This window comes from Trachypithecus francoisi, unplaced genomic scaffold (assembly GCF_009764315.1).
Source record: "Trachypithecus francoisi isolate TF-2019V2 unplaced genomic scaffold, Tfra_2.0 Lachesis_group16, whole genome shotgun sequence".
Lineage (NCBI taxonomy): Eukaryota > Metazoa > Chordata > Mammalia > Primates > Cercopithecidae > Trachypithecus > Trachypithecus francoisi.
The window spans coordinates 57,282,339-57,310,327 of NW_022681461.1; the positions used below are offsets into that span (position 1 = coordinate 57,282,339).

Sequence of the window (27,989 nt, forward strand, 5' to 3'; positions counted from 1 at the left end):
AGAGAGAGAGAGAATTATTATCTAGAAGACCAATATCAAATAATCATACTACAAGGCTGGGCACGGTGGCTCACGCCTGTAATCCCAGCACTTTGGGAGGCCAAGGTGGGCGGATCATGAGGTCAGGAGATCGAGACCATCTTGGCTAACACAGTGAAACCCTGTCTCTACTAAAAATACAAAAAATTAGCCGGGTGTGGTGGCGGGCACCTGTAGTCCCAGCTACTCGGGAGGCTGAGGCAGGAGAATGGCGTGAACCCGGGAGGCGGAGCTTGCAGTGAGCCAAGATCGCGCCACTGCACTCCAGCCTGGGCGACAGAGCAAGACTCCATCTCAAAAAAAAAAAAAAAAAAAAATCATACTACAAAGAGTAATAAACTCTAAAAATCACCATGAAGGAAAAGTGGAGGTTCTGTGAAAGCATACAATACCTTAATTCAGGTTCTATGATAGTCGCCTGTGAAATATGCACATCAGAGCTAAGAATTAACTGGGAGAATAATGGGAGGTGAAGCATTCCTTGCAGGAGAGTGACATCCACAAAGAATCTAAGGAAAGGAGGTTCGTGCTTTGTTAGTTGGATGAAGGGAAAGGTCAGTGGGATTGGAGGTTACTAGGTGAGGGGAAGAGGAGGCTGGAGAGTGGGCAGGGGCGCAATCGCTCAAGGCCTGGCTGGTCATGGTATGAATTTTTGGTTTCATCCTACATGTGATGAGACTCCACTGAAGGGTCTTGAGTAAAGGGGCACATTTATTTTAAGGAAGCACTTTGAGGATAATGGGTTGGGGAAGCAAAAGCAAAGCAGAGAGCAGGTGATCTCACTGAGTCTGGGCAGAAAACTTTAAGAGGACTTTGTTGGATACGTAAAACACATCTTTTACCTCCACCTACGAACAATCAAACCTCAAAGCCGAAGGACTAATCTGTCTTCTGAAATTGTATTTAGTTCTTCCAAAGCCCCTGAATGCCCCAAACGTGATTGACACTGGACATAACTTTGCTGTCATCAACATCAGCTCTGAGCCTTACTTTGGGGATGGACCAATCAAATCCAAGAAGCTTCTATACAAACCAGTTAATCACTATGAGGCTTGGCGACATATTCAAGGTAAGCTTTGGACAGGATAGATGCCAGCTGGGGATGTGGCACCAGGAGAAATATTTTTCTCCAAGTCTAGAAATTCCCTTCTCCCTGCCTCAATCCTCTACCCCAAGGTGGTGGCTGTTGTAGAGGATTCCATTTCAGAGTATTCAAGAGAGAGTGCAGGGGGCCTCTGAGCTCTGGGGCTAACTTTCTGGAAGTCTCTGTGTGCCCTGGAACACAGAACCAGCTCACACCATGAGTTATATCTATATCAGTATTTCTTTCTGGATCTCCAGTCCTGTTTTTAGTTATTCTGTCTTGCCTGATCATGGTGAAAGACACCTGTTTACACCATGAATATGGTAGCAGGAAAGTCCAGAGCCTGCTAGAAGGGCAGAGAGGCTTAATCTGCCTAAATCCTGGGGGTGATTGTTGCTGCTATATTGAGTTGTTTATTCCTTTTCTCATTCCATGTCTTGCCCTGTCCTGCAGACTCTTAACACAGAGACATTTTAAAAGGAATTTGAACCTGCAAAGTTTGGGCTGTGGCAGACTGGAATGGGCTGGGGGGAGGACAAGGACAGGCAAAGAGAGCTACAGGGCCCTCCCCTAACTTCCTGAAAGAAAAAAATAATTGAACAAAATGTGACAAAATGCCAAAAGTTCATGAAAACAGTTGAATTTATTTTGAAACACAAATTACAATTATATTTGTTGCATGATCATGTAAAATCACAATTTTAAAAAGCAAAGACAGCGTTTTATCAGTGACCATGCTGCTTCAATTGGACCATCCTGTAAAAAGACCTGCCACTGTCATGCTTGTCCTCCTCCACTATCCTGCTTGTCCTCCTCCACTATCCTGCTTGTCCTCCTCCACTATCATGCTGTTCTCCTCCACTATCATGCTGTCCTCCTCCACTATCATGCTGTCCTCCTCCACTATCCTGCTTGTCCTCCTCCACTATCATGCTGTCCTCCTCCACTATCATGCTTGTCCTCCTCCACTATCATGCTGTCCTCCTCCACTATCATGCTTGTCCTCCTCCACTATCATGCTGTCCTCCTCCACTATCATGCTTGTCCTCCTCCACTATCATGCTGTCCTCCTCCACTATCCTGCTGTCCTCCTCCACTATCATGCTTGTCCTCCTCCACTATCATGCTGTCCTCCTCCACTATCGTGCTTGTCCTCCTCCACTATCATGCTTGTCCTCCTCCACTACTATCATGCTGTCCTCCTCCACTATCCTGCTGTCCTCCTCCACTATCCTGCTTGTCCTCCTCCACTATCATGCTGTCCTCACAGACAGCGTGTCCTCCTCCACCCATACCTTTGTCTTACTATGCCTATGATTTCCTTAAAATGACCCTCTATTCACTATATGGAGATAATTAAGGAAACTCCAGAAAAAAAAGAGAAGAGGAGGAGGGTTTGGGGCTGAATAACACGAGCTGACCCGGGTAGACCGGATAAAATGGGATTATTACTGAGTCCTTCATGTACTATTATAGAGTCTATCAAAATTCAGAATTCCAGGGATGTCAGGCTGATTTGCTGAATTGTTTCCAACATCAGTGGCTAGTTCTTTTGCTGTCATATGGTGGTAATAATGCATCACCTTTTTCTACAAGTGGACATGGACAAAGTGGTCCTCTAAGAACTGTTAAACACATCCCAGTTTTTTTCTTACCAAGTAGGAATTTATCATATGGTAAGGCAGAAATGTATCGTTGCAATATCCATTGAGAAACAGAGGCTGACTAAAGCAAATAGGTAAGGAGAAAAGAGGCAGATGTCATTTGTTTATGGGTGCTATCGTCAAGGACTACAGAATGCTTCATTGTGAGAGTATGACCATTATAAATCAGTTGTCTGGTCATTTTGAGCAAACCTCCTAAGCATCTTTTTCTCTTGATAGCTTGATAGCAATCCGTGAACATACTTGAAAACAGTAGCAATTCCATTCTTTTGTTCTCATTGAGGATCCCCCGAATCTGGTATTCCATGTAGCAGAAGATCTGTGAGGTTTGATTCTACAGATGAAAAGAGAAAACCACCAGGGCAGAAATGTGTGAGCGGCACAGAAATCCGCCTTGAAGGTGCACATTGTAACCTGCAAACATTTCAAAAGCCTAATCTTCCTCATATGAGGAAGGATGAGGCCTTGAAGATGGAATCGCCTCTCTGCTTCACTAAGACATAGTTTTGAAAACCTAAAATTAGCTCACATCACAATACCAACAACCCTGGCTTAAGGAAGGTAAACGAATGCCAACTTAAGTTTACTGGACTTTTTCTCTTCTCAGTGACAAATGAGATTGTTACACTCAACTATTTGGAACCTCGAACAGAATATGAACTCTGCGTGCAACTGGTCCGTCGTGGAGAGGGTGGGGAAGGGCATCCTGGACCTGTGAGACGCTTCACAACAGCTTCTATCGGTCAGTGGAAGCCAGCACGCATTTATTCATGAGCTGGGTGGGAGGGAGAGGAAGGGGAAAGAGGAAGGAAGACCAGGAAGGGTGGTGGTGGGTGAGTGGGTGGGTGGGGATGGAGGTGGCAGGAGTTTGCTTTTGAATGGGTGGGAAAGTGACAGGAAGGCTAGCAACGTCAAGCCAAACTGTTCCTTTATTTGGGTTGGACTCCTGGTCTGTCTCCCTGGGGGAGGAGGTCTGCCGCACTCTGTAGGGACAGAGAAGGAAGCAGATGAGCCTTCAGGAAGGCGGGGCCTCCCCTAGGAGTTGGGATTTACACAGCAGCAACTGTGCTGAGCTTCAGCTCCTGCATTTTATCACTGGCTTCCTGTTTCCATTTTAAGGGCCCAGGCCAGGCTCCTGCCACAGGCATATTTCAGAAGTCCCAGTTTATTTATTTTCAAAAATAATTTCTAATTTTTCAAAGTAATTCATGTGCAGAGTCACGACATCAAATAGAAGAAGAAGCTTTTATCTGAAGAACATTCCCCTGCTCCACCCTCCACCTCCCAGTCCTGCTTCCTATAGGTAGCCACTTTCATCTCCTTAAGCTGTTTCTTATCATATTTACCTCCCTTTTCTAAATCAGTGGTTCTCAAACATAAGTGGCCATCATGAATCATTCAGAGAGTTTGTTAAAAGATATTTCTGGGCCTCATCCCCAGAGTTTCTGATTCAATGGTTTCGAGGTGAGGATGAACCCCGGCCTCAATAATTTTGCATTTGTAGTAGGTTCAATAATTTTGCATTTCTAGTAGGTTCCCAAGTGATGCTTGATGCTGCTGGTCCTGGGTCCACATGTTCTAGATAACATGTGTAAAATCATTTCTTGATTTATCAGTGGTGTTTTGTATTGATTGGCCTTCTATTGCGTTAACTTTGTGAAGCCTCCTTGATGCTAACGTGGCCTCCAGCTTTCTGTTACCCAGGTACCCTCCATTGAAATACTGGAGTGATCTTTTGTAAGGTTCCATTCTGGTTCTTTGAATTGTTCACTGTGAATAACCATTCTGTTACTATCTCTTGGTCAGTGCTTTATACTTTCAACTTCATATATATTTAATTTATATCACCTAGGAAAGTAAGAATTATCATCTTCCCTATTTTATAGATTGAAAAGTAGCGACTCAGAGTACTTAATAACAGTAAGATGCATCACCATACTAAGTCTTCAGGCTTCATATCTTTGTGTTTTAGAGCCAGGATCTTGCTCTGTCACTCAGGCTGGAGTACAGTGGTTTGATCATCACTCATTACAGTCTTTATCTTCTGGGCTCAAGTCATCCTCCCACATCAGCCTCCTAAGTAGCTGGAACTACAGGCACACCACCACATCTGGCTACTTTAAAAATTTTTTTGTGGAGACGGGGTCTTGCTATGTTGCCCAGGCTGGTCTTAAACTCCTGCCTCAAGCAGTCCCCCAGCCTCGGCCTCTCAATGTGTTAGGATTACAGGCATGAGTCACCACTCCCAGTCCAGGCTCCAAATCCTTTTGTTTCTCCAGTTATTATTTCTACCTAGAATCCCAAAGGCACCAGCTTCTTATCCCAGTTCACAAATTTGCCTGTGTTTTACTCCATTTACTAAAGGTAGAAGGATATGTTATGATCGAGTGAAAAAACTAGGAAGAACATCCACTTTTCTTCTGCAGAGATTGTGTGTGCACCCTTAACAGAAACATCTTTTCTTCACACCACCCACCTAGTTTTTATTTTACTAGCAGCATCCTTAAAGAATGTAATGAGACTCAAAAGCTACTCTGAGGCTTATAGAAGCATTACACACAAGTAAGAAATGGCTTTTTGGGGGCCCACCAGATTGTGAATATAGAAAATAAACCCAGAAACTACATAGAGAGGAAAAAGGGACCTCTACAACCATGACCCAAAGGATCCCTGACACGTCATCATGTTACCGCTACAAGGCAAATGGTAGTTAATTCTCTCTCAAGTCACTGTTGGTGAGTCAAAAGGGGAAGGTCATAGACTGACTCAGATGGAAAGTATTTATGGAACAGAACATAAAACACAGCCCCACACTGTACTGTCTTCTGCCCTTAGAGTATGTTCCAGCCAGGAGGTCTCTCAGAATATTTCAAAGTAGTTCTCAGGGATAGGCGGGAAGGGAATTATTGAAGGTTCTTCTTTTCCCATCATTTGAATTTTGCTGATGTTTGCTTTTCATTTCATCTGGCAGTTGCACTGTTGATGTGTGTCGATTGAGCTGGTGAAGGCCAGGGAGTCTGGGAGGGGAAGGAAGAGAACACTTTCTGAACATACTGCAGAAAGGGGCAGACAGGGAGGGGTATGGGGTAATCATGTTCCCAAAGGGAAGGAAAAGGGGAAATGACTATTCATTGAGTTACTCTTCTGTACCAGGCACAGGATTAGGAGGTATACGTGTATTCTCCAAAATGTCAACTCCCCATTCTCCTTTGTCATTGCAAACCTGCCTAAACCACTCTGGGTGGCTATGTTGGAGGTTAAACTTCAGAGGTTAACAAGAGGAGATGACACCACCTCTCTCCATTTGCAAAGGTTACAGAGAAAGGGCCATCAGACCTTTTGCATAATGCCAAGCAAATGCATGCCTGGCTGCTGGTTCTCACTAGTCTGAGGGTAGTCAGAACAGGGCTGGTGGGACTTAATTCCCAGTAGATGGAGACAGACCCTTCCTCTCACCTCCAACCAAGAGTAAGAGCCGTGTTTCTCAACCTTTAAAAAAAAAAAAGTATTGTTCATCCCCAGTGAGCTGTTTCACATACGTTTATCCGAGAAGATCCTGCCTCCCATGAAATTTTAATACCACAGATATGCTCTGTTTCTGTTTCTGTATTATGGTCCTTTGTAAACAATTGTAGTAATCTGAAATTTTCTCATACACCAAGAATGACTTTTTTGCCCCATCGGGGTGATTGTGCCCCTACTGAGAATGCATGAATTAGAGGATCTCTATCCTACATTTTGGAAGGACTTTATATCTGGAATTTAAAAATCAATTTACTATTATTAACTGAAAACACACGATTTCCTCCTTTGTCCAGTGACGTAGGACATCTTGAAAGAAGGAAGGGAGGGAGGAAACCAATGTTAATAGAGCCTCTAACACCTTCCAAGCATTTTCACATCCATTGTTTCACTTACTACTCCTGAGTCTGGAAGATGGATATTTTAATTTTATTTTACAGGTGAACTTGGAGAGATTATGAATTTGTCCAAGGTTGCAAAAGTAAAGTGGCGTGTTCCTGTCTCTCTGATTTTGAAACCCATAGTATTTCTATTCAGTGACGTGTTGGTAGCCCAAGCTCCCGTGGGTGATTATGGCCAGGCATCACGTAGTCATGGTGGATACGTTGATCTGATCAGAGCAGGAATAGGCCTGGCCCTGCCACCACAGCTTTACGATTTCTGAAATTCTTGCTAAGGGGAAGGAACCCCCAAATTGCTTTACAATGTATTGCTCAAAATGGTAACAGAAATGGTAAATACCTGCCCATAATCCCATAACCTTGGCAAATCTACTGTTTTGATTTTTATCAGTTTCCTTCCTATCCTTCACCATTGTAGACATAACTTTTACCATGTCTACATGTACTTGAAGTTTTTTTATTGGGCTTTCATACTTTTCCTAATTATCTATTTTTCCACTGGATGGCTATATCATAATTTATTAAAGCAGTTTCCTATTTTGAGTGTTTAGGTTTCTTCCCATTGTTTGCTATTATAAATAATGTAATGAATCATTTTGGTAGGAAAAAAAGTATCCTATGGCCACTTGCTTGTGTTTCTTTGATAGCTTATGAAGTTGTATATTATTCTAGAAGCCAAGGTTACTCTTAAAAGGTGCCCTTTAGCACTATCATTGCCTCCACCCTTGTATTAGTCTGTACTTGCATTGCTACCAAGAAATACCTGAGACTGGGTAATTTAGAAGAAAAGAGGTTTGACTTTTTACCAAACCAAACAGTAAAAACAGTAATGGCTCATGGTTCTGCGTGCTATATAGGAAGCATCTGCTTTTGGGGAGGCCTGAGGGAGCCTTTACTTGTGGCAGAAGGCAAGGTGGGAACAGGCACTTTGCATGGTGAAAGCAGGAGCAAAAGAGTGAGGGGGGCCATGCTATACACTTTTAAATGACCAGATTTCATCAGAACTCACTCGGTATCAGGAGGACAGCACCAAGGGGGATGGTGCTAAACCATTCATGGGGGGATGGTGCTAAATCATTCATGGGAAGTCACCCTCATCAACCAATCACCTCCCACCAGGCCCCACCTCCAACATTGGGGATTACATTTCAACATGAGATTTGGGTGGGGACATTCATCCAAACTATATCAACCGTATTATAAAAATAATGATATTTCTGGATTCTCCTAGGACTCCCTCCTCCAAAAGGTCTAAATCTCCTGCCTAAAAGTCAGACCACTCTAAATTTGACCTGGCAACCAATATTTCCAAGCTCGGAAGATGACTTTTATGTTGAAGTGGAGAGAAGGTCTGTGCAAAAAAGCGATCAGCAGAATATTAAAGTTCCAGGCAACTTGACTTCGGTGCTACTTAACAACTTACATCCCAGGGAGCAGTACGTGGTCCGAGCTAGAGTTAACACCAAGGCCCAGGGGGAATGGAGTGAAGATCTCACTGCTTGGACCCTTAGTGACAGTAAGTAATTCATGCTGCTCCAGCCTCATCTGAGCAATAAGCGGCTACCGCCATTCAGACTTAGCTAACATCACTTCAAGTCTATTGGAAATTGTGAAAGAAAGTTGGTTGTGAGAGAAGGCTAATTAGCGCCCCCCACCTAATCATTTTAATAACTTGCGATATATAACATATATTTGGATTTGCAATAATTCAGGCAGGGCTGTGCTAAAATTTACCTTCCCTTGGTGTGTAGTTGTTTATTTAGTAAATTAGTAACAAGAAGAAGGTTTTCTAGGGCTTGTTGAACCATTTATGGAGTAGTTTTGAAGAATTATCATGTATCTACATGTACACAGATGTCAGTTAATTCCAGATGGGTCTTTCCTAATCTTAAAAACCAAATAACTTTGCTTGAAACCCCTTGAAAACAGGTAATTTTAAAAGCTAAAAGATTTATCTAAGAGTAATAAAATGACTTTTTTTCAAAGTATTTTGCATTTCAGGCTTTTCTCTATTTCAGATTGGTCATTTAAAATTAATGGGAATTCCTTGGGTTTCTTTGTAGTATTTGAAAGTCTATTCATCACTAAGCAGAGAGTTTCATTTTGATTCACTGAAATTAGGACTGTGTGCATTTGGAACCCTTGGAAAGATAAACTATTTCTTGGCCACACACAACTACCACTTAAGTCAGGATCATGTGGTCTATGGCCTTACCACCCTGAACACACTGAATCTCGTTGATCCTGGAAGGTAAGCAGGGTCAGGCCTGGATGGGAGATTATGTGGTCCCTTGCCAGCTCCCAGAGTCTGAGGCTCTCTTTGCAGCTGGTTCTCCACTTCCTCAGGAACAGGTGTGGAAGCTGGCTCAGTGTTTCTGCAGCCACTCTTTTATTGCATCAGTGACATATGAAAGTCTGAATTGTTTTGTCAGTGTTTAGGGATTCTTCATATGTATTTTTTAATTCTGTGAAATTTCCAAGGTGCAGAATCATGCTAACAGTAACACAACAAACAATCACATTCCTACCATCCAGAATTAACAACTGTTAACATTTTGTCATATTTGCTTTCAGCATTTTGTTGTTAACTTAACAGGGGTAATAACCCACTGCAGGTGTATCAATATCTCCTGCAACTGTTACCCCTATTCCATTTCTAGTCCCCTCTCCCAAGAGACAACTAAAATTATGGGTTTGTTAAGTATATTTCCATTTAATGTTGTGTATATATATATTTTGAGACAAGGTTTTTGCTCTGTTGCCCAGGCTGGTGAGCAGTGGTGCCATTATGGCTTCTGCAGCCTGGCTTCCTGGGCCCAAGCAATCCTCCCACCTCAGCCTCCTGAGTAGCTGGGACCACAGACACACGCCACCATACCTGACTCATTTTCAAAAATTTTTTTGGAGAGATGGGATCTCCCTATGTTGCTTAGGCTGGTCTGGAACTCCTGGGCTCAAGCAATCCTCCCGCCTTCGCCTCCCAAAGTGCTGGAATTACAGACATGAGCCACTGTGCCAAGTGCAGTGTTCTATAATTTTAATACCTCTGAAAGTATACACATGCATACATATCATTCTTCATTTTTTGAATGAACATTATGAATTTTATCTATCCATGTTAATTTATTTAGCTTTGATGCATGCCATTTTAACTTCTGTATACTAATCTATCTTATGAATGTATCTTGTCATTCATCCACTCCCTTTCAGATGGAGATGTAGGTTTTTTCATTTTTTACTATCATGAACAAAATGCAATGCCCATTCTTATGCATGTCTCCATGCGCATAGACAGGTGTGAGAGTTTTTCTAGGGAACAGGTCCAGTGGTGGAACTCATGGGCTATTTCCCTCTCAAGTGGTTAGTCAGTGTGTACTATGTTCAGGAGCGTATGGCAGTGCCGTTTTCCTTATACCCATCTCTGTGTCTATATCCTTTCCCTCCATCACTCGATAGTGTCTCACCTTTTTATTTTCACATATCTCAAAAGCAAAATATGGTACCTCATTGTTAATTTCAATTTTGATTTCCTTGATAGCTAGCAAAGGTGAGCATCTTTTTATGTTAATTGCTCATCTGGATGTCCTCTTTTTTGATATACTTATTGATATCCTTAGCTCATTTGGAATAGGTCGTCTTACTGATTAGTAAAAATTATTTGTGTAATCTAAATACTTTGTTATGTGTATTGCAAATATAATCTCCTACTCCCTTTATTGTAACCTTGTTTGTGGTGGCTTTTAACCCGCAGACACTTGACATTTTGATGCAACTGGACCTGTCAGTATTTGCCTGTATGATTTATACTTTTTGCATTTTGGAATTATTCCCTATCCCAAGGTCATAAACATATTCTGTGTGTTTTTCCTAGTAGTTCTAGTGTTGTTTTGTGTATTTAGGTTTTTAAGATATAGGAATGTTATTTTGGGGTACAGTATATTTTAATACTTTTATTTTAACCTTATTTATTCACATATGACATGTCAGTAGTCCCAATGCCATATATTGAGTAGTCCCCATGGTGAATTGTGATGCTTTCTGTATCATATGCCAGGTTCTCATATTCATTTTGCATCTATTTCTGGGTGTTCTGTTCTCTTCCATTGATCTGCTTGTTCCGGTACAATTTCTAGCATATTTACATTAACTAGAGACTTGTGAAATGTCAGTAACTGTGGGACGAATCACTGTTTCCTATTTCAAAATTGTCTTAGGTGCTCACTCACTATTCTATGTAAGTTTCATCCTCATTAGGATGATACACTCTCAAAATCACACTACCAGTATCATATTTATAGGATTAAACAAAAACTAGTGAATAGTTACTGGGAGTCAACTTGCCTTGGATGGTTGTATGAAGTTTGATGGAGGGTCAATGCTGGTGGTGGTAGTAGGGATGTGAGATTGGCAGGGTAGGATTTGATCCCTGTGGGGTCAGGAAATCTGAGGAAGGAGGATGTGAATGAGAACATCTCATTTTTACCTGAAAATATTTGTTAATATGCTGTGTTGTCATTGGCTGATCATGTATATTCACAAGTAAAATTAATACTTCCAGTTACAAAGTTTGTGTTGGTTTCCAGCCTAGCAATTCCATCTTGTCCAGGGGTAAGAAGTGGAGTGAATTAGATTTGGCATATCACCCCAATTATATGTTAAAAATAATATATGTGTGTTATGTTTTCCTGTTGGAAAACATTTACATGGGGAGTATTTGACCCTTACAATGACTTTTTGAGGAAGGTAGAGTAAGAATGATTATCACATTTAACAGATGAGGAACCTGAGGCACAGAGGAGGGTAAGTGACTTGCCCAAAGTTATGGAACTAGTACGGCATGGGGATGGATTAGGATTCTAATCCACATTTTATTTCTATTTTTTTTGTTTTTTCTCCAACCACGCTACAAATGTCTTCCACTTGTCTCTTTGGATGGGCAACCCACTGCTTCAAAGCAACTATGGTTCTAGAGATTCTTTAGTAGTGATATCCCATTTCTAAATTGTTTAAGGTCTGATGAGTGTTTCCTAAAGCATTTTAGAAGCTATTTTAGAGTCACCCAGAGAACCTGCTAAAATGTAGATTGCTGGGTCCAGACCCACTGAATTTAAATCAAAGGTTTATTGAGCTATCCCTAAGAGTGATTCCTTTCAAGCATAAAATGGATAAGTTGGTAGATGCCAATTTATGATTTTTAGTTGGCACAAAAATTATATTCATTATTTTTCTAACAATTATCTAAAAGACACTGCTTTTTGTGATAGGCTTAGAAGACCACTGGTTTATGAAGTTAAATTTTTGTGAGCCACAACTATACAAATATAATATGTGATGATAGTAATCTGACAATGTTGGTATTTCTATCACCCCTTCAATCTCCTGTGGGAAGAAAGACTATGTACATTTTTTTTTTTTTTTTTGAGACGGAGTCTCGCTCTGTCGCCCAGGCTGGAGTGCAGTGGCCGGATCTCAGCTCACTGCAAGCTCCGCCTCCCGGGTTTACGCCATTCTCTCGCCTCAGCCTCCCGAGTAGCTGGGACTACAGGCGCCCGCCATCTCGCCCGGCTAATTTTTTGTATATTTTAGTAGAGACGGGGTTTCACCGTGTTAGCCAGGATGGTCTCGATCTCCTGACCTCGTGATCCGCCCGTCTCGGCCTCCCAAAGTGCTGGGATTACAGGCTTGAGCCACCGTGCCCGGCCGACTATGTACATTTTTATAAAACTATACAAAATACTTGGTACTGGATGTAAAGAAAGTGAAGACATACTGATGATTAATTGTGATTTTTGGATACTGTACCACCTGCTAGACATAGAACATAACAATTAGATTTGGAAGGTTCTAAATCCAATACCTAATTCTCATAAATTGCCACAGTCCCCTAAAGAGTAACAAGGGGGAGTCAACATACTGAAAAGAAGAAATTTAAAATAGAAAGGATGTACCTTGAGATACTTTTCAAAGGTTCTAATTTGTTTATAAGCAGTAACTTTCATGTGGAAAAACAATGGTGTATTGAATGAAATAGCCTACGTCTACTATTCACCTTTTGGGATGAGTACAAAACCCTTAAATTTTTGAAGTCTCAGTTTTCTCATCTCTAAAATGTGGATCATAAAAATCTCAGTACTGTGTAGTTATACAAGTCAAGAGAGTGCATATGGAAGCACATTGTAAATAGCCTCATAAATGTAAGTTCAGTTACTATTAAGGACAAGAGCTCAAATCTATTCTTTTCCTGGATCAAATAGGCTTAGCCTTTATCGGGTCATGAACTTCCCTTCTAGCCTGTGCCCTTTAGAGTTTGAGTGAGAATGTAGTGATGATGCGGTGCCTGTCATCTTCACATGTGGAAAACCTCAAGGCATCTCTTTCTCATCCTGCCTATGTCCCTGAATGGAATGTGATTCTACTTTTCCTCAAATCCCTATACTACTTTGTCTACTAAAAGTTATTAGCACATTTTCTCATGTATACACTGACCTGCCGGCTGCTCCCTAAATTTAGGGCAAGGACAGACCACATGACACTAAGACTATGGACTACAGAGCCAGACTGCCAGGAGTTGAATCTTGTTTCTTCTACTTAACAGTAGTGTCACCATGGCTAAGTCACTTAATCTCTCCAGACCTCAGCACTTACAGAAAGACTGCTATGAAGAGGAAGTGAGTTAATATATACAAGAGCCTAGATCAGTGCCTGCCATATTGTAAGCACTATGTAAATGCCAGCCCTCATAAGCTTTCCATTCTTCCCAGCATCAAGAATAGTAAGTACAGGTTTGTGGAATAACAATTTCTAAGGCCTTCATTTAGTGTCAAGATGACAAATAGATGATATGTGTGTTGCCATTTCCCTGTCGGTGCCACCCTTTCAAGTCTGCATGGAGTCCAGTAGCCACTACCAATTGATTGGGATATGATCTGAGAAAACATCTGTTTGCCTTTTATGGTTTATGAGGGGACGTGAACCCTATCTCAAAAGCATAATGATCTAAGACATGGTAGTATATCTTAACTGAATCTTTTTCCTTTTAATTTCTAGTTCTTCCTCCTCAACCAGAAAACATCAAGATTTCCAACATCACACACTCCTCGGCTGTGATTTCTTGGACAATATTGGATGGCTATTCTATTTCTTCTATTACTATCCGTTACAAGGTTCAAGGCAAGAATGAAGACCAGCACATTGATGTGAAGATAAAGAATGCCACCATCACTCAGTATCAGCTCAAGGGCCTAGAACCTGAAACAGCTTACCAGGTGGACATTTTTGCAGAGAACAACATAGGGTCAAGCAACCCAGCCTTTTCTCATGAACTGGTGACCCTCCCAGAATCTCAAGGTTGGTTGAATGGACAGGTATTTACATAGGATTACTGTGCAGCCCTGTAGGCAGCTGGTTTATCAGGAGAGGCCTGTGAGATGAAAGCCTATGAAAGGTTGGTGGTTGAATGGACAGGCATTTACAGAGAGGTCCTTAATATCAAAATGCCTCTGAGAAGGATCCCTGTTGGTCCATTTTCTATTGTTAAACCTTAGAATAGATCAGTCTATCAGCATACCCCATCCAGCAATCTAAGAAGAAAGCTCTAAGGAATATGAATTTTAATTCCGAGGAGAAAGAATGTGGGAACTGCTTATAGAAGGCAGGCTGTGCAAGAGCTCCAGTAGGAGGCTCCAAGAACCATGTTTCATTCTTCCTCAAACACTCCTCTTTTAGCTTGGATGACACTGTGCAATTCTGAGTCTTCTTCTACTTTACTGATGCAGGTTATTAGGTCTCCATGTCCACCACTAAGCCCAACCCCAGAAAGAGAATGTGCTTTGAACTAGATAGAGATCCTCTCAGGATGCCATACTGTGCCCATGGTTTGTGACTGATAAAGTTTGTTGAGTGTAATTAAGTGAACAAGGGCCCCATGTGGGTGGAGCTGCAACAGGAGGATTGACTTCAAGTCTGTGCAGAGGCACCTCCTGGCTGTCTGTGTTGTGTACAATGTGTGCCAGAGAATGTGGATGGAGGCACTTTAGAGGCAAATTTTGAAAATTTATGATTTGGATTAGAGTCTATTTTTACAGAAAATACTGTAACTAAATCTGAAAACTTCTCGGTTCTCTTGGAGGATTACCTAGACCTTAAGAAACAAAATCAAACAAGTCACTTTAACAGTGCTGATTCTTTGGAACATTTTTGAAATGTTCAAGGAATGAAGAGTCTGCCAAATAGAGAAAATCATGGTTTTCAGGTCACACTTTTAGTGAATGCCCCATTTTTGTAATTACCTGTGTTTTGGCGAAATGTAACTTCCTAAATTCAAGCTATCCGTAAAATACCAAGAGAAAAATTTTAAAACGAGACAAAACTAAAAGTTTCTCACCATTCTAGACACCTCTGTATCTATACATACATAGAGATAGAAGAAAACATAAATGAGAAGAGAGGGATACTTTTAAGAAGATGGGAACATGTTCTATGTGCTATTACTAATAAAAATGTATTGAGTTTAATTTTATTTAAATTTAAATAAGGGAAAGAAGTAGAGAGATTAGACCGTAGTCTTTAATAGTTTATTTTGGCCTGAGCCCTAAATTTCATGTTTTTTCCTCTGTCTTTTCCTGTCTTCCTCCCTCCCTCCCTCTCTTCTTCTATTGGGTATCATTAGGTTTTCTTCATTAACTCTTTAAAACAAGAAACACAAAACAAAATATCTGATAGACTCTAAGCTCTTAGCATCATTGAACTTTAAAGCATTTCTAGGTGGGGAAATTGAGGTTCAGGCAGGCTTAGTCACTCTCTCAAAGTTATACCTCTAGTAATTTCCCCTATTATTCAACACTGTTCATCTCTTTGGGATTCTACTTGGAAATAAAAGTTGAACAAATGACAACTAATGATTAGCATATTGCTAATTGTAACAGCACTTTTGCACATTTTTTCTTTTCATCTTGTAACAACCCTGTGAGTCAGACTCATCTCCACTGAGTTTTGGAATGTAAATGAGTAGCCCAAGGTCATGTAGTGATTAGGTGGCAGAGTGAGGGCTGCTATTAAGTTCCCATTACACTGTGTCTTCTCCCACCTACGGTGTGGGTCTGTTTCTCTATGTAAACTAAACTACCTGCTTCACCTCTGTCTTCCTGCACAGCACCAGCGGACCTCGGAGGGGGGAAGATGCTGCTTATAGCCATTCTTGGCTCTGCTGGAATGACCTGCCTGACTGTGCTGTTGGCCTTTCTGATCATATTGCAATTGAAGAGGGCAAATGTACAAAGGAGAATGGCCCAAGCCTTCCAAAACGTGGTAGTGTCTCATCTTCCTACTACCTAATAAGGGCAAGTCCAAGTACAGGCAGCACCTTCATTTTAAAGATATGGACCAGGAAATTTACTTATAAAGTAAATATTTCCCTTAGGCAAGTCTCATCTTCTCTTTGGCTTCCATTATGAAATGGTAGATAAAAAGTATGACTATATAATTTCTTATCCAAACCAGAACAATTTTAAGAGTGAAAAGGGTGCTCTTAGTAAATTATGCAGGAAACTAGGTCTGCCCCTGCCTGCTGAAATGACATATATGGTCATCCTAGTAATAAGTCCCCAGAGATGATATGTTGCAATAGAATGAATTGAACATTTTTGGTAAGGAAGGACAGAGGGTAACCAGACCTCAGTGAGATAGGTAATGATATATTAGACAAGTTTTCCCCACATTTGCCTATTTCTAGTTCCCATTTCTTTCTAATAAGTCCCTCAGTCTTACGACCCTTATATGTATAAGAATTATACATACCTGTGTACCCTCAGTCTGAAGTCAGAGTTCCTGGTACTTGGTACTGCCTCATTTTTTTTTTTTTTTTCATCTAGGAATTTTAACCAGTAGCAAAGGCCTATAATATGACACTTTACCAAGAGTCATCTTATTTGAGTTCTTTCAGTATACAAAAGCCTGAAAATTTATCTAGTTTGTGGGTTCAGGCCCTGTAAAATTAATTTGAACCGGACTTGATCAATTCTGTATATAATGCATTGAGTGCAATGATTCAAATGAGGTGTACCCCATGTGCATGAGTCCCCAAGCTTCTCTTCCATGGAGGACAAGAGGAACTTCACTATCTGACTCCGTGCCAGAGCTGGCTCAACTCAGGCTGTCACTGGAGAGGAAGGGCCAGCAAGGGGGTTGGGAGTGCTGGAGCCTGTCAAAATACCTTTTTCATGGTAGCACCAGCAGCTATTTGAATTCAGGAGAAAGAGATACTGTGTTGGGTTTGGCTCTAAGCTTCAGTCATCTTGTGGCCAGAATAGACTTAGAGATTCTAAGCCTTACTACAAGAGAGAAAGAGTGTGCACTAAAAATAGAGTAGGATCAAGATAATGCTAAGAAATCTCTCACTGAGGCACATCCTGTGGTTGCCCCATATAGGCTCTCCAAGTTAGCTTCCAAACCAGAACTGAACACTTGTTCATTTCATAGCACCGTAGGGAATTCACGTACAACTAATGCAAGAATGGCAAACACATGTCATATGTACTGTTACTCCTTCCTCTGTCACCCTTTACAGACATTGCTAATCAACAAGCTTTTCTGGGGAGGCCCAGAATTGTGCCCGTGCAGCCCTGTGGGCAGCTGGTTTATCAGGGCAGGCTTGTGTGATGAAAACCTATTTCCCTTTCCAGTCTAGAATTAAACATACTATTTCTTTTTTCATCTGGTATGGATGCCAACCAGAAGACATTATGCCCCTTAGAATTATGAAAAATCCTGACACAAAATGATGAAATAATTATTTTTCCAGAGGGAAGAACCAGCTGTGCAGTTCAACTCAGGAACTCTGGCCCTAAACAGGAAGGTCAAAAACAACCCAGATCCTACAATTTATCCAGTGCTTGACTGGAATGACATCAAATTTCAAGATGTGATCGGGGAGGGCAATTTTGGCCAAGTTCTTAAGGCGCGCATCAAGAAGGATGGGTTACGGATGGATGCTGCCATCAAGAGAATGAAAGGTCAGTGGTTGACCAGATAGAGTCAGCATTGCATGAGGGTGTGGAGAAAACTTGATTTCCTGCTGATTCTTTCCTCTATGGTCTTACAAAAAATTCGCATGGTATCAGACATAGTTGTTATTTGCAACTGAAGACTATGCTTCCTTTGAAGTTGAGCCTGTGATAGTCAGGTTATGAATACAAAGGCAGGAGCCATTTGAACATCACTGCTTGATTCACTGGGCTGTGATACTATAGATTCTTGGTCATGTACAGCTAACTTTTGGGGAGCATTGTTGTTTCTCTTAATGCAGCGCTTCTGAAAATGGAGTGTGCATCAGAATCACCTGGAAGGCTTGTTTAAAAACAAACTCTTGGGTCCTACCCCACAATTTCTGACTCAGTAAGTCTAGGGCAGGGCCACAGAATCTGCATTTTTCATTAGTTTTCCAGTGATGCTATCTTGTGGGTTTGGGGACCACATTTTGCACACCACAGTCTTCATAGGTTAACTGTATATAAGTTCCTGGGGACACTGTTAGAAATGCATTCACTTGGGTTTCTTCTACTCCTTGTTTGACTACACCTGAATTTCTCGGGTAGCATATGAAAATCTGTGTTCTTGAGTGGCTTTCTCTGTGGTTCCTCTGTACACTCAAGTTTGCAGAGAAAACCACTGATTTAAGGTCATAAGAACTAAATCTTTTCCAGCTTTGTTCATCTCAAGACTGTTTGGTACCTACCCATCTAATAATATTTGATAGTAAATATCTTCAGAGAAAGCAGAATGACTAGTTAGCTGGCAAATTAGCTAGCTATCTTCTCTTCTGTGTGAAAGAGCAGTTTGTGTAAGACTTGACTGTGAGGCTGCACTATTGATTTTACAAAATACAGGCTTGGAATGTGGTGCATTAAAGCAGAGAATGTGATGAACTATTATCATTGTGCAGCTCCATCTTAAGAGCTCTTTAAGGATGCTGACAGTTTTCTTTTTTTGGACCACAATATTGAGTCTGTGAATTAACTCTAAATATTATTAAATCATCTCTGCTTTCTGCATTGTTAAGAAGACTAACAAAACAAAATATCTATGATCAGAAACAGCAATATGTTTCTTTAAAAACAATACAAACTACTTGCAAAACAGCCAGAAATCCCTTTTCTGTTTTGCTACTTTTGTCACAGGGAGTTTTGGGGAGCAGTGAGGATAGTGAGAGGAGAGGGGTGTAGAATCTTATGAAGGCAGTTTTTATTGGGATCTATTGTGAGACTGATTTTCTGTCTTGTGTCCATGTGAAGAGGAAAAATAGCTTAATAAGGCATCAGGGCCGATAAATCCTGCAGGCAAAGCAGTGCATCCAAAGAAGGGCAGTTACTGAATAAAGCGGCCAAACTCACTATGAAGAACTTCTTTAAAAAAAATTCCCAAGATATTGACCCTTAGTGAGGCTTCTGTAGTATGAACAGAGCACTTGACTTATGAATACCGTTGGCCCCTCATGAGATGATTGTCACAGTTTCTAAGCATGAGCAGCCATGTTTATGGCCACCAGCACCCCACTCCTACCCTTGCCACCCAATGTGGTTTTTTAAAAAACAATAATAGCTTATTGTCCCCGACTCAAGACTGATCAGTTTATGCACCAACCAATAGCCTACTCTTCATTCTGGTGCTTGGTGGGTTCTCCCTCTGGTTAAAGTGCTAGTGGAGAGACAAGGCAAAAAGAATAAAGGCAGACGCAACTCAGTTTCCTGATTCCCATGCAACTTCCATAAGATACCATTTGGATTTGATTTATTTAGCTCAATCAACCAGATTGAGACTGGTTTGTAAAAAATAAGTTACAATTAATGAATAAAGATGCATGCATTATTGGCGATGTTTCATGGAAACTTTGGTTGTATTCCTCAGTTGTCTCTGGATGGTAGATTTAGTTGGAAGAGCTAAAATCTAAAAGATGGTACAGCTCCACCTCTACCAAGTCATTAGATGAGGATCTGGGAGCTTAAACAAGAAAACTTTAGAGTGGTGGTTCTCATCCATAGGCATTTGGCAATATCTGGAAACATTTTTGATTGGCTATTGACATCTAGTTGGTAGAGGCCAGGATGGCTGGAAAATATCCTACCACGCACAGGACAGGCCCCTGCAAAGGAATTATCAGCCCAGTGTCAATAGTGCCAAGGCTGAGAATCTCTACTTTAGACTAATCTCTTTGGTTGTATATAGTTGATGGTGACTGAGGGCACCTGAAGGTTCTTGGGGGGCAGGACAGGACAGCTGATTCTGAAAAGGTGTAACAAATAAGAATTACAACCCTTGACTTTCTTCCCAGAATATGCCTCCAAAGATGATCACAGGGACTTTGCAGGAGAACTGGAAGTTCTTTGTAAACTTGGACACCATCCAAACATCATCAATCTCTTAGGAGCTTGTGAACATCGAGGTAAGATGCTCTTTTCCTGTCTTTCCTGCCAGAGTTTTTAGAAAACAGACAAATTCCATATTGATATAAGGAAAGATAATGATCTTAAGAATGTTGCCTATTTTTTTTAAAGTTGCATCTTCTATCTGAATGTCTGTCTAGTCCCATTTATAGATTGTGCTGTGGTTTGCCTTATTTTTGGAGGGAAGTGCCGAGGCTGGACTATTTAGCTTCTGGTGTGGTTCAGCCATTACTGCCCAAAGGTATTCATGGCTCCTACCTGCCCCATCCTTGGCCATCCAGAGGTTTTCTCCACTACTACTACTACTGCTGCTCAAGTATAGTAGGGGAGCCCCCACCATCAGCTTCTTCTTAATTGCCTACCTTTACATTTTTCCTGGAAACCCAGGGAATTGGTATTCTGAATGTTAAAAAGCCATGAATGCCAGCAATCTACTATAATATGAAAACTAAGGATAGCTGGCTTTTAAAAATAATTATAAGAAGCTTTCATGAGATAGTGCTTTGTTTTTATCCATAATACTTTCATGTACAATTACAATGGAGCTTTACAACTATTCTGTGTTGCACATGCATTTAAAGTTAAATTTATGTTATTCAAATGTTTACTGAGTACTTTCTATTGTAATGCGTGTAATTAGTGGTCAGTGAGTAGGTAACGACAAAAATCATCTATGGGTTTACCTCTGCATGCTGCATGGCCTTGTAGTTCTGAATCTCTGCTTAAACTTCATTTCTCATGGAAAAGTTTGCTCCCATAAAAAGCTCCATGCAGTAATTATTTACAAACTTGACAGCCTCTTGTTGACTTTGCAGCACAAACACCAACAATAGAAAAGAGACTACTTCCATTTCCTCAATTTATTAAACTAAAAATACTGGTGCTTCAAATAATTTATCATTCTATGATCCAATAAGGGTGTAATTCTGAAAGCCAGATCATGTCCCTTAGGTTAAATAATGAAGTAATGACATTTATTTTTTGAGCTACTTCCTGAAAACAGTAATCAGCATGGCACATTACACAAACACACACACACACACCCTGCTGTCCGTGCTGACACCACTCCCACAAACATGGTGAGTGTTCTTAAAACCTGCCTGACTTTCTGTACAAACCCCACAAATGACACAGTACAAAAGGGCAAGGATTCTCTGGACGCCCGGGCAAGGTTTCTCTGGACGCCCAGGGAAAGTGGGGTTATGACAGGAAGCCAAGTGGCTGTGGTGGACAGACTAAACCAGTTTTCCGGAAAAAGGCTAAAACTACAAAGAAGACTGTGCTGAGGTTTTAGTGTGTTGACCCCACTGCAGATCTAGGAGAATGCTGGCTATTAAGGGATCCAGGCACTTTGCACTAGGAGGAGATAAGAAGAGAAATGGCCAAGTGATCCAGTTCTAAGTTTCATCTTTTGTTTTATTCTGAGGATAGTAAAATCTTGAGGTTATGTTTACTTCATCTGGTTGCAATTGGTCTTTTGGGAGAGAATAAACCACAATATTAATGCAGTTTCCTTAATGGGGAAAAAGAACGCAACAACAAAACTATATCCCTTAAAATTTTGCTTTGTCATCACATTAGCACATAGTTAGTTGGCTCTTAAAATTTTAAGATAGGCCGGGCGTGGTGGCTCATGCCTATAATCCCAGCACTTTGGGAGGCCGAGGTGGGCAGATCACGACTCAAGATATTGAGACCATCCTGGCTAACCAACATGGTGAAACTCCATCTCTACTAAAAATACAAAAATTAGCTGGGCATAGTGGTGCATGCCTGTAGTCCCAGCTACTCAGGAGGCTGAGGCAGGAGAATCACTTGCACCTGGGAGGTAGAGGTTGCAGAGAGCTGAAGTAGCGCCACTGCACTTCAGCCTGGGCAACAGAGTGAGACTCAGTCTCAAAAAAAAAAAAAAAAAAAAAAAAATATATATATATATATATACACACACACACACACAAAATTATTTACCTTAATTTATCTTTATTAATAGATATTAAAATTATTTTAGAATAATTCAGCAAAGATGTGAGAAAGCCCATGTAGACCATAATTTAGGTCTAACTTTCATTATAGTGCAACAGGATTCAATACTAGAAGATTTCTTTTTTTGTTAGAATTTCAATTTCTTAGAATATCTTTCAAGCTTTCTTTTTTTGAGACTGGGTCTCACTCTGTTGCCCAGTCTGCAGTGTAGTAGCACAACATCAGCCTACTGCAACCTCCTCTTCCCTGGGCTCAAGCAATCCTCCCACTTCAGCCTAGTACTCCCAAGTAGCTGGGACTACAGGGATTCACCACCATGCTTGGCTAATTTTTATTTTATTTTTATTTTTTGTAGAGATTAGGTCTCAGTATACTGCCCAGGCTGGTCTCAAATTCCTGGGCTCAAGCAGTCCATCTACTTTGGCCTCCCAGAGTGCCGGGATTACAAGTGTGAGCCACTGCACTGGGCTTCAAGTTCTAATTCATACAACATTTTAAATACATGGTTTACCCAAAAAATTCTTTTAAAAAACAGTAAAATAACTTTACATTTTACTAGGTATAAATGTCAATGTTTTTAGCAAAGTAAATTCCCTTTAAAAAAATTTTTGTAAGGGGATAATTTATTTTTTAAAAATTCCAAGAAAACAAAAGTAACAAAACTGGGCAAATAACTTTTTATTAAAAAAAAAAAAAAGAGAGAGAAAAATGATTTGGAACAAAAAAGTGACAATGAACCATAGGTTTTTCTAGGAACTATTGTTTTATTGTTTCCTAAAAGCTTGAGTTTTCTGGTTTCTTGAAGCAAAATGCAATCTTTGAAACTAACTTCTGGTGACCAGAGACCCAATCAGCAATATGGTGACTTAGTATGGGTTTTAAGGAGGAGTAGAAGGCAGGAGAGAAAGTTACATGTTGTGGCTCCTTCCACACAGATATTTAATTGTTTAAAACTAATTACAGCCTCAGGAATAGCTAGAGGCAGACTGGAATAACATGCCTGGCTCATATTAGCTCCTTGATCAAAATGGAATGCAAATGAAAAGGTGATGTGAAGAACGTGTCTGAGATCTGGAAGACAGTGCTTTGACTCATCTCCTGTTATTACTGACTGGGTAAAAGCATTTCAGGAAGCCCTCTGTGTGAGTGCACGTTTGGAAGGAATGGAGAGGGAGTGGGAAGGAGCAAAACCAAGCGTTCCAGTCTGGCCCCCTTTGAGTACTGGAGGAGGATGTCACCTATCTTCCTCCTGTCCCCCAGTGCTCCCTCGGTGGTGTTACTAGATGTGTTTTGTTTAGACAAAATGGAGTTTATAGGCAATTCCCACAGCACATCTCTTAAATGTCACAGCTGTTTAGGGCCACTGATGAGTCAATGCTCTCTTCCTTCCCCACAGGCTACTTGTACCTAGCCATTGAGTATGCGCCCCATGGAAACCTTCTGGACTTCCTGCGCAAGAGCCGTGTGCTGGAGACGGACCCAGCGTTCGCTATTGCCAATAGCACTGCGTCCACATTGTCCTCCCAGCAGCTCCTCCACTTTGCTGCCGACGTGGCCCGGGGCATGGACTACCTGAGCCAAAAACAGGTTTGTTTAGAGGAACACGCTTTGAATATCTTTCCTCTGGAGTGCCCTCTAAAGTCAGTTTCAATATTTGTAGGGTCTGTCAACCTCTCTTCTTTAACTCCTTAAAATCTCCCTCATTTTAATCTCTTTGTGAATAGTCCATCTATTTAAATAAAAATTAATACTGACAATATGTTTATCTAGCAGTTTTCATAATTGTGAAAATTTTCATAATTTTCATAAGATGTGGCGAGGTACCTTAAGCTCTCTTAGCCTGATTTGCCTCTAAATCATGTGCAGCAACAGACACACGCTACATTACAGCTGGAGGATTTAACAACCTGTGTTTTTTATTTGTTCATTTTCTGAAATTCTTCTGCCAAGATGTGGTGTGTCATTCGGCAGAATCCATTCCATTACCAGGGAATTTTGGAGGGGAACTTTAAGGGGAACTGGATTGTGCCTTTTTAAAATCTTTTTTTATGCTATTGTTTTCTTTCCTATTCCCCAAAGTTTTCAGCCCTGGGGCTTTCATTAGACTGAAAATACATAATGTTTTCAAAACTTTCAGTTTATCCACAGGGATCTGGCTGCCAGAAACATTTTAGTTGGTGAAAACTATGTGGCAAAAATAGCAGATTTTGGATTGTCCCGAGGTCAAGAGGTGTATGTGAAAAAGACAATGGTAAGTACAGGACACGGACACTGATCGCATCCTTTCCAAGGGACTCCCCGCTCTCCTGATATCGCTTCTGAGACTGTCGGTGCTCTGTGGTGACTAAAGCATCTGACTGTGTGTCCCCGTAGATACTGTGTGCCCCGGGAAACATTCTTTCTAAATGTTCGTTCCTAACATGGTTGCAGCGTCTGTATTACTAATGAAGAAGGCACTGTCATGTGTGACCAAGTGATTGAATATTCAAGCCTAGTGGTTTGGGGTCTTGGTTCTATCCAGTTCAGACCCCAAGGCATCTCACTCAGAAACCTCTGAGGAGCTTGCACATCGCCTTTCATGGACAGCCGATGCAGCAAGGAAAAAGATTAACATATTTTCCAAAAATCAAGGAAACAAACTAAATGATTTCTAAATCACCAGGAGGCGCTATAGAGAAATTCATAACTTCTACAGGCTCATCTAAGATTTCTCTCTTCACTGAAACTTCAGTGGTTACTGTTCAAGCCCAAAATCTACTCTCCCAAACAGTAATATTTTATCTTTAAGTACAAGATTGCGGGAGAACCTAACCATACAGTCTTAGAGGAAGAGAGATACTCATTCTGCTTTTGGTGCCCAGTCTAGAATCACATAGTCCTAGAAGTACCACATCCCTGCATGTTAGAGCTGTGTGGAGGAAACGTCACCATCCTCTGTTTCCCTTGGGTGGGCAGAACGCAGGGCCTCAGGGATGACAAGCCCTGCAGCCTTTCCATGTGTCTGGCAGATCTACTCTGATCTACTCTGGTGGATGGCTCTCCCTCTTTTAGGTCTGATGAACATTACTTTGGCCCAGCTTTCCTGGGATGGCTCCAGTTGTCATGAGATATAGGCAGTCTTTTTGTTTTTGTGGGCACACCAAATTGTCTCTTAGGAAGGCTCAGGTTCCTGTATTTATTCTCAATTCCAGGCTTCCTTTATTTTCATCACACTTACTTAGTTGCTGAGAAGATAAAACAATACTCAAGAACATTTTGAAAGGAAATCACCCATAATTCCCCACCTTGGCATATATATTTTTTTCATTGTTGGCTTATCGCCTTCCACAGCATACATCCTTGCACATAGCTACAACCACAGTGAACGTAATCATTTTGGATCTTTGCACTCTCTTTTCTGATGAGGGTGTGAAGTGGGGTCCCTTTGGCTCTTGGAGGGCCCTGCATGCTTATCAACATAGCACTTTCAGAAGCCATCTGTGCTTCCCTGAGGGCTGGCTTCCAGGTGATGCTTTTCTCCCTAACCTTTTCAGACCCACTCAAGGCAGATGCTTCTCTGGAGCAGGGGTGGACTTGTTTTCTTAAAGAAGCAGAATCCATCACTCACCTACCTACTCCAGCTCTCCCAACTCCTCCCTGACCACCTGGTGTCCTCAAATCTCCTTCCTGAAATCCTTTTCCTTGCTTTACTCCAGCGCTTGGGGGATGTGGGTACCCTGGGTGAGAAGGTGGAGGGATAACACAGGTTAACCCCACAACCTACGCATTCTATTTGGATGCTCTCCTCAGCTCCCCAAGACTAGCATGGGTTTGCTTGGCATTTCATAAAGGGCAGTGATTTCTGCAAGATTGGGGTTATTTACAGGGGGAGAGCACCTATCAGGGCTCAACTCGATCTTACAATAGACTAAACAGGGTAAAGGTGTTCTTTAGCACCTTGGGGCTGGGGAGGAAAGGGCCAGGTTGAGGGAAGGGGGAAGAAAGAAGGATTGGAGAGGAGCAAGTTCCCTGCAAGAAGGATGCAGTGTAGCAAGTTTGGACAAATCTCTGGGAGGGAGGAATCAACCTCTTGATGAGCAACCTTATGATTCTTGAATGAGTAGATAGGAAGGGAGCCCCAAATCATAGAGACTTTGAGGAAACCAGGAATAAAACTTTAAAGTCAAGCTTTACAACGTCCAGGCACATCTCATTTTGCCTAGCCTGGGATCAGTAAGCCAAGATATGGGGACAGCCTGGAGGTAGTCAGGACCAGCATCCAAAGTATCGGTATGTGTCTCCAAACCCAACGTAAACTACACTATGTAAGCTACAAATCATCTCAATCTCTACTGTTATATATACACACTGTTCCTCTTGTCTAGAGATGCTCTTTCCTCTCCCATCCACCTAATGACACCTAAACGTCTTACAGAACCATCCTGGGATGTCCCGTCCTCTGGAGAATCTCCTTCCATCATCTCCAGGCACAGTTGTTCTCTTCACCCTACCCCAGTGCCTCCATTTCCCTTTTCCACATTATTAATACAGTTACATTCTCACTCAGTGTCTATGCCTGTCTCCCCTTTCAAACCTCAGAGTGCCTCTGAGGGCTATAAGGTGAGTAAGAAATGACCGACTACCATGTGTGCACACTCACACTTCAATTCATATAAAACTGCTGAACCCTGAAGATAAATAGGACTTACGCGATTTGCATGTTTTGAAATTTGAAAACACACACGTAGCTGGGACATACACAAAGCAATGATGTCTGAGTCTGCCCTGCCTATGAGGTTCCTGATGGGCTTTGTGGAGCTACAGCTCAGGCAGGCTGAGAGCCTCAAAGACCCTGTCCCACTTAAGTGACATCTCACTTTGTTCTCTCCAGGGAAGGCTCCCAGTGCGCTGGATGGCCATCGAGTCACTGAATTACAGTGTGTACACAACCAACAGTGATGTGTGAGTAAGCTGCTTATTGCCAAGGGATTTTTTTTTCCCCTCCCAGAAACATATATAGTTGACAGAGGTTTTAAAAAGAAGCAGGAATGTCCTGTACCTCTCAAGAACAAAGGTAACCAAAAAACCCAGGAAATAAAGTAACAGAAGAAAGCCGCAGAGTAGACAGTTTCCAGAGTGCAGAATCACTGGTGGCAGGTTTTGGATTTCCCTCTGCATACTGAAGTTGTGTATTCTGCATTGTGCTTCGAGTTGTGAATTCTTGGACACAACAGGAAGAAGGGACATACTGGCCTTCCTGTGGCTCCTCTCCCAGACCTAGATCAGAGGAAACAATCCAGAATAGCTGCTGGGGACAAAATAAGGCCAGACAGTGGGGGGCGTCTCTACTTGCAACCTGCAGTGATGCATCAGAGGCTGGCGGTGGAAGGAAGGGGTGGCTTGAGATTTAGGTCATCTTGCCTTGCACCCCATTTCCAGGATGAAAAAGCAAGGCCGCGAGGGTGGTGCTGACTTGTCCAAGGGGTTTTGCTGATGCCTGGGGATGAAGAGGGGGTGGGCAATTGCTGTGTCCTCACTGTGTGCAAGGTGCTTTTTATGTTTCTCTGCATAACTTTGAGGCAGGGATTATTGTCCCCACTTTTGTAAGAATATACTAAGAGGTCCCAAGAGGTTCAGCAACTTTTTCCAGGTCACATAAGTATTGGATGGCAGAAATTGGATTTAACTCAGATCTGTCAAGCTCTAAAACAAATTTCATCTGTTTTGGACAGCACCACCTTGGAGTCTCTAGTTAAAGTGATTTGGGGGCTCTGGCAAAGTGAACACTATTTCTTTGTTGTAACCCTTCTGTTGAGCTAAGAGGAGAGAAACCCACACTGTGTGCAAGGGCCTATCCTAGGATGTAGACATGTAACATTTC

At 41.5% G+C, this 27,989-nt stretch overlaps 1 protein-coding gene across 4 annotated transcripts in view; it reads left to right on the forward strand.

Annotated features, from left to right (window-relative positions):
* The window catches only part of TEK (TEK receptor tyrosine kinase), a 124,302-nt gene that overhangs the window by 85,372 nt on the left and 10,941 nt on the right, over positions 1 to 27,989 (forward strand). For 2 of the 4 annotated variants that reach the window (XM_033237520.1, XM_033237518.1), the window contains 10 exons: positions 947 to 1,108; positions 3,395 to 3,529; positions 7,942 to 8,226; positions 13,758 to 14,057; positions 15,862 to 16,016; positions 17,509 to 17,719; positions 20,035 to 20,145; positions 23,526 to 23,716; positions 24,267 to 24,380; positions 27,000 to 27,070. In XM_033237520.1, coding sequence (XP_033093411.1) covers positions 947 to 1,108; positions 3,395 to 3,529; positions 7,942 to 8,226; positions 13,758 to 14,057; positions 15,862 to 16,016; positions 17,509 to 17,719; positions 20,035 to 20,145; positions 23,526 to 23,716; positions 24,267 to 24,380; positions 27,000 to 27,070 — 1,735 coding nt within the window. The remainder of the gene's footprint in view (positions 1 to 946; positions 1,109 to 3,394; positions 3,530 to 7,941; positions 8,227 to 13,757; positions 14,058 to 15,861; positions 16,017 to 17,508; positions 17,720 to 20,034; positions 20,146 to 23,525; positions 23,717 to 24,266; positions 24,381 to 26,999; positions 27,071 to 27,989) is intronic. The other 2 variants (XM_033237519.1, XM_033237521.1) reach the window with 1 other exon arrangement.